This window comes from Myotis brandtii, unplaced genomic scaffold, assembly GCF_000412655.1.
Source record: "Myotis brandtii unplaced genomic scaffold, ASM41265v1 scaffold426, whole genome shotgun sequence".
Lineage (NCBI taxonomy): Eukaryota > Metazoa > Chordata > Mammalia > Chiroptera > Vespertilionidae > Myotis > Myotis brandtii.
In genome coordinates this window covers 1,365,068-1,378,068 of record NW_005366314.1, presented here as the reverse complement: position 1 = coordinate 1,378,068, position 13,001 = coordinate 1,365,068, and the positions used below count along the sequence as shown (strand labels likewise).

At 51.7% G+C, this 13,001-nt stretch overlaps 1 protein-coding gene across 1 annotated transcript in view; it reads right to left on the bottom strand.

Annotated features, from left to right (window-relative positions):
- Positions 1-13,001, bottom strand: part of RAB3C (RAB3C, member RAS oncogene family) — a 49,265-nt gene that overhangs the window by 9,885 nt on the left and 26,379 nt on the right. Inside the window, exon 3 of the mRNA XM_005874163.2 lies at positions 5,765-5,883. Coding sequence (XP_005874225.1) covers positions 5,765-5,883 — 119 coding nt within the window. The remainder of the gene's footprint in view (positions 1-5,764; positions 5,884-13,001) is intronic.

Genomic DNA, 13,001 nt, shown 5'->3' with positions numbered 1-13,001 from the left:
CCTGTGTCTGCAGACGCCAGGCACACAGACCTCTCCGCTCCGCACAGCCACCTGGTCCGCAGGAATTCACTCCCTTCTAAAGACAGTCAGGTGAGGCGAGCAGACAGGGTGGAGTCCCCCAGGTGCCCGTCTGTGTGGGGCTTGCCTCACGCTGGGGCGAGGACCCTGTTGGGTTGTGAGGCCTCGCAGCCCCACCAGCAGCAGGGCCAGCGCCTCTCGCCCCTCAGACGAGCTTCCCCACCACCCAGCCCTTCCTGCCTTTCTCCTCCCTCCCGGGGCCCTGACTCCACTGGTTTCCACTTGAGGGAACTTTTTTAAAGACAACCTTTCCTTCTGGCTTAAGGAAATGTTCCCTAAAATAAGCTGTCTTATCCAGCTATCTACATTCAGTCAGTGCTGGTACTTTTCACATCATAAGCTGATGGGCTATAAAATTCTGTGCTCTAGCCATTTAGAAAGGACTCAGCTCCGGATATAAACTGTGAAGACAAAGATTTACATAAATTACCATATTAATGTACATATTTAAAGTTATCAGTTTATGAAGTACGGAAAGATAAGAAAATAATTTTAATTCTAGCAGAGCATCCATTTTTTCACGTTGCTTAACCCTTTGAGTGCCAACCAATATCCTAGGAACAATGCTAAAATCCCCAAGGCATTTTTGCTGATTTTACAGCAGTTTAGGGAAAAAATTATGATAGCGCTCCCAGCACTTTTGGCAAAAGACAGGAGGAGCGAGATCGCGTTCCCGGCACTCTAGGGGTTAACTATTTGATATGCAATCAGGGAGTGCTGGGCTGGGGGCCACAGCTACACTGTCCTTCACTCCTGAACGCCAGGTAACAAATCTATCAAAGATGCCGCGTTCAGGACCAAGCCCAGAGCGACCCAGAGGCTGCAGGCTGAGGGGATGCCTTGGATGAGAGGTGGGCTTAGGGATGGAACCGGAGATAGAGATAGTTGTTGTTCTACGATTTGCTCATAAAAAGGAGTGTTTTGACATTTTGACATCAGCAGCTGATGGGCTATATCCACAGGACCCTGTCACACTGGCCTTGTCACTACTTTTCACTTCAGAGCAACGAAGCTGATTTGAATATCTGGGAAGCCAACAGGTGATGTCATGGCGGGTGTGGCCGTTAGGAACATTTTCTACAACGTGCTCTTCCACAAGAAATACAATACAATACTATATTATTCAAAACTCTGTTTATATTCAATCCATCATTTTAGCATCTAGTTTTCTGTGTTTTGTAATGTGCATTATAGATTGGCACAATAGTATGTGCTTATTATTTATAAATAAATAAAGGAATGCTTTATAATAAAGAATCTGGTCAGTCTTTGTCCCTAGTTCCCGGGAGGTAACCTCTAAACCAGTGGTTCTCAACCTTGGCTGCACATTAGAATCACTTGGGAATCTTTTTAAAATCCTGATTTCTGGGCCTCATCCTCCAGAAATTCTGTTTCTTTGTTACTAATGTTGTGGCCCCACCACATTAGTAACAAAGAAACAGAATTTCTGGAGGATGAGGCCCAGAAATCAGGATTTTAAGAAGATTCCCAGGTGCTTCTAATGTGCAGCCAAGGTTGTGAACCACTGCAAACCCTATTATTTCCAAAGTGATTGGAGTGTCTGTTATTCATGATGGGTCTCCAAAGCACACCTGATGGTTTATGCTAATGATGACCCACCTGATGAATTAATGCTAATGAGATGGCTCACCTGATAGTTAATGCTAATAGTGACTCACCTGATAGTTAATGCTAATGAGATGACTCACCTGATAGTTAATGCTAATGAGATGACTCACCTGATAGTTAATGCTAATGAAATCAGAATTGGGGAGGAGTGGTCATGCCAGGAAGACCAACCATGTGACCAGACAGTTAGCACTCTGAGTCCCATGACGCCAGGCTGCCTTCTCAGGAGGAGGTCAGCCTGTGGCAATGGTGCAACCAGTCAGCCTACGTAGTGGCGCCCCATGAAGGTTGGGCATCAGACCCGGGGGAACCCCCTGGATGGCAACGTCTCCCCAAGGACCGCCGGGCCCCCACCTGGACCCTCCAGATCTCGCAGTCGCCATCGCTCCCTTTGGCTGGTTCTGAGTTGTATCCTTTTGTTATAATGAAACAAACCAGAATGGTAAGGACAGCACTTTCCTGAATTCTGTAGGTCATCCTAGTGAATTGTCAAATCTAAAATGGTTCATGGGAAACCCTGCAGTTATAGCCAGGGGGTCAGGAGTGAGGGGGCCCTGGGGACCCCCATGTATAACTCGTGTCTGAAGTGGGGGGTCAGGGCCAGCCGTGGAGGACTGCGCCTTTCGCCTCCGCTGGCTCTGGGCAGGCATGTACTTTGTGACCACTCACAGCTTGTAGCTGCTGTGAGGACTGGGAACGTTTGGGAACCACCGAGCTGACCACTCAGGCCCTGCGGCCCTCTTCCCTCACTGGCACCCCTGGTGGTTGCTCTGGGCAGGACAAGTGTCCTAAAAATGTGTGATATTTATAGATCGAAATTAGGCCACAGGACACAATACACTGAGAGGGAGGCGAGAGCGCGGGGACCGTGGCACCTCTGGGGCTGCGTGGAGTGCGTGACTCTTGCTCTGGGTTTGGAAACAGGTGGTACAGAAAGGGACAGCCAAGTGGCAACAGGACGGTTTTGTCTGAATCTAACAGAGTCCCACCCCGTACGCCATGACCATCTTCTCTGGCAACAAGAGGACCCTCCCGTGACAAATGTGCTATTTTCTAATTTCCTCTTTGGAATGCTTTCCTTTCATGTCTATTTATTTATGTGGGAGGGGTGCGCAGGGGTGTGGTTTACGACTGGTCACTGGATAATTACCTTAACGAATGGAACTGCAAAGGTGCTGATCCACCAGCAGGGAAGGCATCACAGGGCTCGGAGCCCCCGCCAGGGCCAGGACCCCACGCTGGGTGGGTGGTGTCTGGGACTGCACCGCGTAGACCTGTGACTCCGCCTCTTCGCTCACTTCCCAGGGCGGCTGCAGAGAGCACCCCCTTGCTGCTCTGCCCGAGTATTAGAAGGTGGGCCCAGTGCCTGCGTGGGGACTGAGTGCGCTCACTGCGGGGCAGCAGCCTGGACGGAGATCCCATGGACGACGACCTGAACGTGCCGTGAGGCCAAGCAGCCGCAAGCAAGGGGCCCATTTCAAAGCCCAGGCTGCTCTCTACACTGGATCCTCCTTCCCACAGGTTCTCCTGATGCAACGGCGCCACCAAGCCGCCCAGGAGCCACAAGGAGCACCCAGGGCTTGAGAATGTGCTCTCTTCACAGTAAGTGTCATCGTTGTCCCTCAAGACCGATCCCCCCAAAGACAGGCAGCTAATTTAACAGGGAAGAAGGTCTATTAAAATGGAGAGGCCCCGAGGGAGTCCTGGGAGAAAATGCCATTATTTGCAATAAATATTGTGACACAAACCGCACAGACCAAGTCTGTTTCAGAGAGCGGGTGACGCAGAACGAGCAGCAACACGTGTAGGAAATGCTTTCATCCGAGAGCCCAGGTCTGCCTCGGACCTTCATGTTCCCCCACAGCCTCGTGAGGTCAGGCAGAGCCACAGGACGCGCTTCCCACCCTGGCCTCCCGCCTTCAGAACTCAGCCAGACAGGAGGCACCCGCCCTCGGCTCCCCTCCGACAGTCTGCACGCCAACCCTAACACCCACCTCATGCTGTCTCCACGCCAAGAGCTGGCTTCTGGGTCATTCCCCCGCCCCCCAAAACGTCCCCGCGCCTGGGCTCATGTGTGGAGAAGACACGGAGGCACACAATGTGCTTGGGCTTTTATTTCAGTTTCTGAAAGGAGCCATGTATCTTCCAAACACGAAGGCGAGTTCAGGTTGGGCTGTCTGTACAGGGAGAGTGTCCCCTACCCGTCAGAGCAGCCTAAGAAAGGTCGTCCCTGCCCGGCAGGCATGGCTCAGCGGTTGGAAACTAGAAAACAGCACCCAGATACCAAGAGGTCTGGGCGATTCCTGGTCGGGGCAAAGCCTGGGCTTTGGGCTCTATCCCGCTGAGGCTGTGCGGGAGGCAGCCAGTCAATGTTTCTCTCTTTCTCTCTCTCTCTCTCTCTCCTCTCTCTCTCTCTTTCCCTCCCTTAAAAAAGAAAAAAGAAAAAAATGTCACCGCTCAGATCCCGGGACAGGAGAGACTGCCCGATGTCCAGGTGGGAGGGGAACTTGGGGTCACCCTGTCACTGCCCCTCAGAGCTGCAGCATAACCAGACAGAGAGCTGAGAGGACCTTGGACCTTGACAGAGGCCAGGAAACACTGAGCAAACGCCCACTCCTCTCAGCGGCCCTCAGGCTACAGTCCTTTCCTGTCTGACAGGTCACCTGCGTTTCAGTGTGTTATTTACTCTGGAGAAAAAGGAGAGAAAAGGTGAAGGTGCGCATGTTTGAAGGTGAAGTTCTTCCTGGTTAAGGTGCCCTGAACGGCACAGAGTGAATTATTAAACCGGCGGGAAGATGGGTCAGACTGTTACCCTTGGTCTGGTGGTTTCTAAACAACATCCATCTGCCCACCAGGTTTCCTGCCTGGGAACAGCCATCCTACCCACAGCTCCGCATCGTGCCATAAGGCGCGGCCTGTGGATGCTAAGGTGGGCATCCTCCGAGGTGGCCATGCTCTCAGGACGGGAGCTCGGGAGGGTCGGGCAAGCGGGGCTGAGGCGGGTGGAAATGCCCTCGGTGCGGGAGACCCCGAGTCCTGGTGAGGAGACCCCGAGTCCCGGTGAGGAGACCCCGAGTCCCGGTGGGGAGACCCCGAGTCCCAGTGGGGAGACCCCGAGTCCCGGTGAGGAGACCCCGAGTCCCAGTGGGGAGACCCCGAGTCCCGGTGGGGAGACCCCGAGTCCCGGTGGGCGAGAGGCACCTCTGATTCGGGACTCAGGGCGTTGACCCCGGCGGGCCCACTTGGTGTTAATGAACTCAGGGACCTCCTGATCCCCCAAAGCTGGAGCTAAACTGGTTCTTCTGTAGAGAACCCGCCTGTCAGCCCTGAGGGCTGGACTCAGGGGCAGGGCCACCAGCTGCCTGTCCCTCCACCAGCTGCCCGTCCCTCCCCAGAGCTGGAGACCAGGCGGGGCCATCCAAGGCGGGAGCCCCGTGCGCACCACGCGGCCACACAGCGTTTCAGATGTGTGATGCGGCTGCATCAGAACAGGCTCTGGGTTACCTTTCCCTTCGTCCCAGACTTTTGAAACCTTTCAATGTAAAGAAAACCTGCAACAGCGTGGCAGATCTGGGAAGGGGAGCGGCAAGCGTGGACGGGAGGGGCCTGATGGGAAACCGCAGGTTCAGGGGCACGCGGTGCCCGGGCAGCAGCGAGCTGCCATGTGGGTCCCTCCCACGAAGCCCACGAGCCCGGCTGCTCTAATACAGCTTTATTCGCAAAGCCAGTGGGGCCGGGCTGGGCGTGGGCGCCCAGGCCCACGAGGCTGAGGTTCAGGCTCTAGCGCCCCCGGTAGACAGTGACCGCCGCCACACGCTGTGTTTTAGAATCACAGTGACGGGCCCGGCCCCACAGAGCCCGGGGGACAGGACACCAGGCACTGAGGGACCACATACAGGACACCACCACGATCGGGCCCATTGGCCCCTACACGCCACTCGGGGCCCCGCTGGCCTGTGGCTGCCAGAGAGGACACGTGTGAGAACACGCTACCCCGTGGGCAGCCGCCAAGGGGGAGCTGCTGAGGAGGCCTCGCTGGGGGGCGCCAGGCACTCACCAGTCCTGCACAGCGTTGAAGGACTCCCCGTTGGTGATGTCGTACATGAGGATGAAGCCCATGGCCCCGCGGTAGTAGGCCGTGGTGATGGTCCGGTACCGCTCCTGGCCCGCTGTGTCCTGGAAAGAACGGACAAGTTCTGAGAACCAGGCCATGCATCTTCTGGACGTGATGAATGACCCCCAACAGGCCCAACAGAGTCCAGCTGTACCAGCCACCACAGCTACTATCTACCTCAGTCATGTCTTTCCGAGTCATTTTCATGGGTTAAGTCTGCAAATTATGAAAAACTGTTTTTTTGCAAAGATCCAGCTCAAAGCACCTTGTACATGGTTCACTCCCACTGGCAGCAGGAAGTAAAGTGAGAAGGAAGACGGTGCGCATCACATTCCGTGTGCTCCGCGCAGTGAAGACGGAGGTCGCGTTAGCCGTCCTGGTGCCTCTCCCGTGTGACGCCAGCGCGTCATGTGGGCTACGCTTACGGGAAGGTCTCCGCGTGTACAAGCAAGTGCTGGCTGTTTATGCTGTAAAGTGAGGTCAGACCCCTTCTCTGTGCGATGTCCCTCGGTCACGGGGACCTGCCCCTGCGAGCCCAGCTGCTCCGAGGGTTAAGGACATGGAGCGCGTGAACCTGGCACACAGACGGTGGGAGGCAGACAGCCCACAGTCGCAGGGCCCAGGCCACAGGGGAGATGGCCTGGGAGAGCCGAGTCTGGGCGTCAGCAGAATAGCCTGTGTGGGTCACAGGGACTGTGTCCTGTAGCTCGAGACACCACTGCCCACTCAGCAGCACACAGGGCCTGGGACGCCCGTGCTCCCCTTCACCCCCAGCCGGGCCCGGACTCCCTCCACAGACTCGTGCGCTTCGAACCCAGTTTGCGGGGAAGTGTGATCTGCCTGCGGCCTTCTCCCCTTCTCCTTCATGCTCAGTGTGCTCCCCAGTTACCCCAACACTCAATGGGCCTGAAGGGAAAGCTAACGTGTCCAATGCCCCACAAACAGGGTCCTTATCATCAGAGCGAAGCCAGCACCTCCTGGTCTCCCTGTGGGGATGGCGGGCCTCTCCCCCTCCCGCGGGGACGCTACCCCGCCCTGGGCTAGCAGAGGGGTCTCAGGGCTGCTCACAACGTCCCTGATTGGAGTGGTGCAGTCTGCTTGCCCCTGCGAGTTCAGAGAAGGTGGTCAAACCAGACTAAAGAAATGTGCACGTGATTTGGGAGAGCCAGCAGGTGTGAAACGGGCGCTGACGATCAGCTGAGGCCGTGGTGGACAGGGATCAGGCTGCCCTGATTAGAGGTGTTTATTCGATAATATTAGGGAAATAAGGCTCCAGAGGTCAGATGAACACAGAGCACAGAACCCAAAAGAGCAAAAATAAAGCAACCCTGTGTGGGGAGCTTTCAGAACCCACCAAGGGCAGGGAGACAAGCTCAGGTCCCATCACATGGAAATCTGGCAATTCCTCAGATACAGAGAAGCCCTGTAAGTAAAATGGATCCAATCGAATGATAAGCTGGAAAAACATTGGCACCAGAGACCAAGGGTAACAGCTTTAATATACTACGTGGTGTTAGAAATCATTACCGATTAGGTTAAATATTCTAATTTTAAATTTTTTTGTAAACAAGTACATAAATAGCTAATTTTTTATAAAAGAGTTGAATCCCAAGTATAATAATAGAAAGGCAATACTGCATAGCTTCACACCTATATAGAAGCGACCTAGCCATTATTTAGCAAACATTTTTTGTACTTTTCTTGGTATTTTATAAATGAGAGAAAACATGGATATCATAAACTGCATGTAATTGGGACAAATACACACAATTATTCGGCAGAAAGGAGACAATCTTGAACAGATTCTCAAAGACTATGTTTGGGAAACAAGGTATAGTGGGAGACTGGGTGGTGTATTTTAGCTCATTAGGGAACAGAACAACTCATAACAACTCATTCTGTCTTAAAACTCCCACAGCGATGTGAGTCCAGATCCCCAGTTGTCTATCAATCCCTTTTTCTACTGTGAATTGACCTTCTTCTTCTCCAGGGAAAAGATCCTCTGGCAGCACCTGAGCAGCTTCCTCACAGGCGAGGGCCCCGCCCCCTCCCGCCCTCTGCACAGCTTCCTCTACCCATCCCATCAGAGAGACAGCCTCTCCCCCGTCAGGCACGTCCTCATCGGGGCCTAGAGTCGTCACCTCTTCCCCGTGGCTCCCCTCAAAGATGTTAATTTTATTTATTTTTATTTTTAAAAATATATTTTATTGATTTTTTACAGAGAGGAAGGGAGAGGGCATCGATCAGCTGCCTCCTGCACACCTCCCACTGGGAATGTGCCCACAACCAAGGTACATGGCCCTTGACCGGAATCGAACCTGGGACCCTTCAGTCTGCAGGCCAACGCTCTATCCACTGAGCCAAACCAGTTAGGGCAAAGACGTTAATTTTATTTTGACAGTAAATAACCAGCCCCGGTGTCATAAACACACCAATTCCGCACGGAGCACACGGAGGTTTTGCAGGGCAAAGTGATGACTGAAATGTTACAGGAAACCACAGGGTAGAGAGCCATCACATGTCGCAATTGAACACAAGAGAGAGGAGGACAAACACAGTGTTCAGGAACGAACATCAAAGCTTTTAGAAGCTCTGAAGGCCCAGCAGGAGCAGGACCCTCATTTTGTCTTAAACCCAGAAACACCATCTAACTAACTGGAGTTGTTGTCACGGGAAAGCTCTCAGGGAGAATGGGAAACGCACCGGGCAGGGGAGTGAGTGAGAAATACGTACAGAGAATTCCTTCCAAGGGCATGAGAGAGGACGATGAAGCTGAAGCTGGTAACAGACACACTGGCCTGCAATGGTTTTGGTATTGAAACCATTTCAGGGTGACGGGCTCATTAGCTTTTCTCTCCTGTGACATCAGGGAGAAAATGGGGTCAGAAAGCGCTTCACTGCATCAGCCATTTACCGATGAGGGCAGAGGTGATATTAGAAAGAAAAGAACATTGCGCACTGGCAACTGCCCCTCCTGTAACCACACGTGGCAGCGGGAGGAGAGTGAACGGTCCCTTCCCTTCCTTTGCTGGGAAATGGCTCCAAGCCCTGGCTTTGGGCTGCTCCCTGCCCAGCTGATCCGAATAACTGGGCCACCTGCTGATTTTCCATGAAAACAGGCTCCTGCGATTTCCCATCTGAAATCTCTTGCAGAGAAAACAAGGGACAAAAGTATGGCTGAAACGAAAGCTTTCTCCCAGGAGCTGGTTTTCGCCTCCCTCTCTTTAAGAAAATAAATCCCTTCAGTTGGTTTAAATATTTTGATTCTCAATCAGGTTTTTAGAAAAATGTTTGGCTTTAATGACAGGTTTGATTAGCAAACACTTGACTATCTGTCAAGAAAAAGACTGAAATGGGAAACATTTGCAGCTTGAGATATAGTAGCTGGGAACATTTCAGTTTGAATTTTGGCATTTTTGTCTTTGTCTTGAATTTATTTCTCTGATACTATGTGTTTTTTCTTTTTAAGCTCTGTGTGCTGCATTTCCAATCCCCATGGAGGTCCTGCAGAGATAAGAGGCATTTTTAATACTGAGGAAACAGCTTTCATTTGTAAGGTCTGGGCTATACTGTAATTTGGTTTTTGTCTTGGTGGTTACTTTTCTCTGTATTGGATTACGTACATGGAAAATGGAAGTAACCATTACTAAAGAAACATAAATACTATCACCATAATCAAAACACATTTATTGAATGTCCACACAGAGAAAAACAGATTGAAGGGCAGGCAATCCTGTACATGATGAAGTGGGTAATTTTCTAGTTGGAGAAACCAAACCAAAGCACATTGCTGTTGACTGGTCAACAAAAGTAGTTACATGTGTTAAAGGAAACAACATGCACCAACCAAAGAGAAAGGCCACAGACCGGAGGCTGAGGAGACGGCAGCATAGACAGAATGCGCCTTGAACCAGTGAATGTCCAAATGCACAAGCCCGTGGGCATCAGCATTCAGGCAGGAGTGACCCCTTAACCTGAACTTTGCTACATTTTACCTGTAGAAATTACTCTGAATTATCAAAGGAAAATGAAACTATGCTCAGTGTCTTGACTTCATAATGACTCATTCATTCATTCATTCATTCATTCAATCAACATTTAGTGAATGCCTATTACCAGTTAGGGACTGTGCCAGGTATATGTTAAATTCCTTTTATCTATTCTAGACATATTTTTGCACATTTTAAAATTCTACACCTAAGAGCATTCATTAATCAGATGTCACATTCCCTACATGTCTACGAAAGATGAGGTAACTTGTGAAAACATCATTTCTGAAGAACCAGAGAGTATAGCAATGTAAAATGGCAACCGAGACCACACCGCCGGCTCCGTGGTGAGCTGTCCCCTCATAGCACTGCCAGGGGTTCTATTAGGAAACGGACTGTGACCTCATTTGGAAATAGGGTCTTTGCAGGTGGAGACAAGTTGAGTTCTCAGGGAGGAGGGTGGCCCTGATCCTATGACACAGTCCCTTGAAGAAGAGAAAACAGACACAGGCCCACGGGGGTCACACGACGGCAGAGGCAGAGTCCAGTGATGCAGCCACAGCCACGGACACCAAGGCAAGGACTGGGGCAGCTGCCACAGCTTGACCGAGCCTGACAGACCTGGCCCTGCCGACACCTTCATAAAGGTTCGTGGCTTCAGAACCACAAGTCCACAATGTCTTAAGCCACCCATGGGGGCTTCATTACGGCAGCCCTAGGACCCTAGGAGCCTGGTTTGCAATCTTTATGATCAGGGCAAAGCAATATAAATGTCACAGCTTCCCAAACACACTCACTGCTTAACAGAAGAGAAAAGATAGAAAATTAGCAGTGACTTGTGAAGTAGTTGAACCTAGTTTCCCTGTGTGAATTCATGTAGTTATGCTAAAATGTATTAATATATTCCCTTTATGTAAAATAATTCTGGTCAGAAAAAGGTGAGGTGATATATCTTATTGTCTTAAGACCCTGGCCGCTGTGGCTCAGTTGGCTGAGCATGGTCCCATACAGCCAAAGGCTGCCAGTTCAATTCCAGTCAGGGCACATGCCCGGGTTGTGGGCTTGATCCCCAGGTGGGGTGGGAGGTGCAGGAGGCAGCCGATTGATGTTCTGCTCTAACACTGATGTTTCTCTCTCCCTCTTCCTTCCCCTCTCTCTAAAAATCAATAAGAAAAGTAAAGAAGTAGATCTTCCCATCTCAGCACGTATGTGCAGATATTGGAGCAACACTGCTGCCTGTGGCAGAGGTTCCACCAGAGGCTGAGCCGCTGCCACAGGGACCCTCGCACGCTGGCCACGAGGCAAGGCCTCCACCAGAACCTGCAGAGCACGGGCTGCACACGGCACTTCTTTTGTACGATGTTCCTTTCCCCGAAGCTGCATTTACTGTTTTCATTTCCATAAAAGAGGCAGGCACAGAGCAGCATGGTAGAGTCTTTAAAAATAGGGAGGGAAACAGGATGCTTAAATATTTTATGCTTTCCCATTGAACATTTATTTTTGGAATGAAATAAAAATGTTTTCCCCTTACCTCAGGCAGTTAATCTGTGAAAATTTACAAACCCTGCTTCCCTGCTGACCTTGTGCAAAGTCAGGTTGGATTCATTTACACGCTCTCAGATGCTCAGGCACCGGAAGCAAGCCCGCGCTTTAGAAAAGAGAGGAATAAACGGGCCGTCAGGGAGGCCTCCCTGCACACTGTCCCCGACTGGCCCTTCCCCCAGTGGTTCTAGCATCAAATCTCCTCGTGTTTGGCTTTGAAATGCCCAGCTCTTCACTTGCAACAGCGTCCGCTTCTGACTAAAACCTACTAGCACCTGCTTCCACCTTTTCACTTCCCGTCCCCTGTGAGCGTGGACATAGCACTCCCTGTCACATGATTTTCCTCCACTACAGGAGGGAAGCATGGCTTTAACCTGGAAACAGTGGAACCCTGAAGGCCCTTTGCCTCCGTGAGGTTCCAACAAAAACTTAAAAGCAAGAATGTGAAAACAGGAGGCAGGGTCAGGCGGTGACCACAATCGGATTCGCTGTGTAAGTGAGGGCTGTGGAGAGGGTGTGACTGGGTGGTTCGGAAGGACAGGCATCTTCACCCCTCTCCTCCCTGGGGATGGGAAGTAAGGACCGATGTTCTGCTGAGCCATCCAGTTGCAGAGTAACAGCCACTTTCTCTTGGGACTTGCCAGGCTAGTTCTTTACTGTCATTAACACAATAAGAATGCACGACCTACAGCAGTTTGTAGTTTAAAGACCTTCTCTCACTGGCAGTTACACTTCAGCTGGGCATTAGCTATTGATTCCCTTTTGGAAATCTGTAAACTGATGCTCAGAGAGGTTAGGTGATATTTCTAAAGCCTCACAGTATGTGCGTCTCGGAGCTGCTGTCGCCCACACATGGCTGCTTTGGAAAAGGAAAACAAACAAACAGTAAAAAAGTAGGAAGCCCCATTTATTGCTCCCCAAGTGTGTGCAAGAAGCCTAGTCCTTACCACAGCCTTGAGGAGGCAGACATTGTCCTTATTTAGCGGGAAGGTGGTCAGGAGGGTTTAGTCACTCGGCCAGCTGGGCCCTGGATCGCATTTGCCTCTCCTGTGTCAGGGATGGATCCTGCTCTGAAGAAGCAGGAACGCCCTCACCCCCGCCCCCCCAGCCTCTCCGGTCCCAGACACCCCTGCACAAGCGCAGGGGGACATCGCCGGCTGTCGGCCCTGCAGCCACCCAGCCTCGGGAGGGTCTGGTTGGAGCCTTTGCTGCCTGTTCTGGGGCAGCAGTAAAAGTCCTGTCCTCTAACCAGAGCACCTGATAGGGAGCATCTTGAGTTGCACCCGTGAGAAGACAGTCACCAGCGTTGAGCGAAGCTCTGAGCTGCCTGCACTGAGGTGTCTGCGCCCCGGGTTCTGACAACGTTGAGGCCCATGGAAACCCCACGGGGGAGTGTGTCCAAAAGATTAGCCAGAAAGATGGAAGAATGGTGCCTCTCTCTGCCTTTGTGGTCACCGTCTCACCAAGCACGCTCGTGAGTGAAGTCGCCTTTACTCGGTTTGGCTGTACATTTTATTCGGATCCGGAAGTGTTCTCTGAGATTTAGGTCATTTTACTGAAAAGGTCCCCAGCTTCCCTGAGCAGAACCAGCTGTGGGGGTCTCGCCGCCATGGTCAGAGTCTCCCTCCCCCCCCCCCGCACCCCCCAAA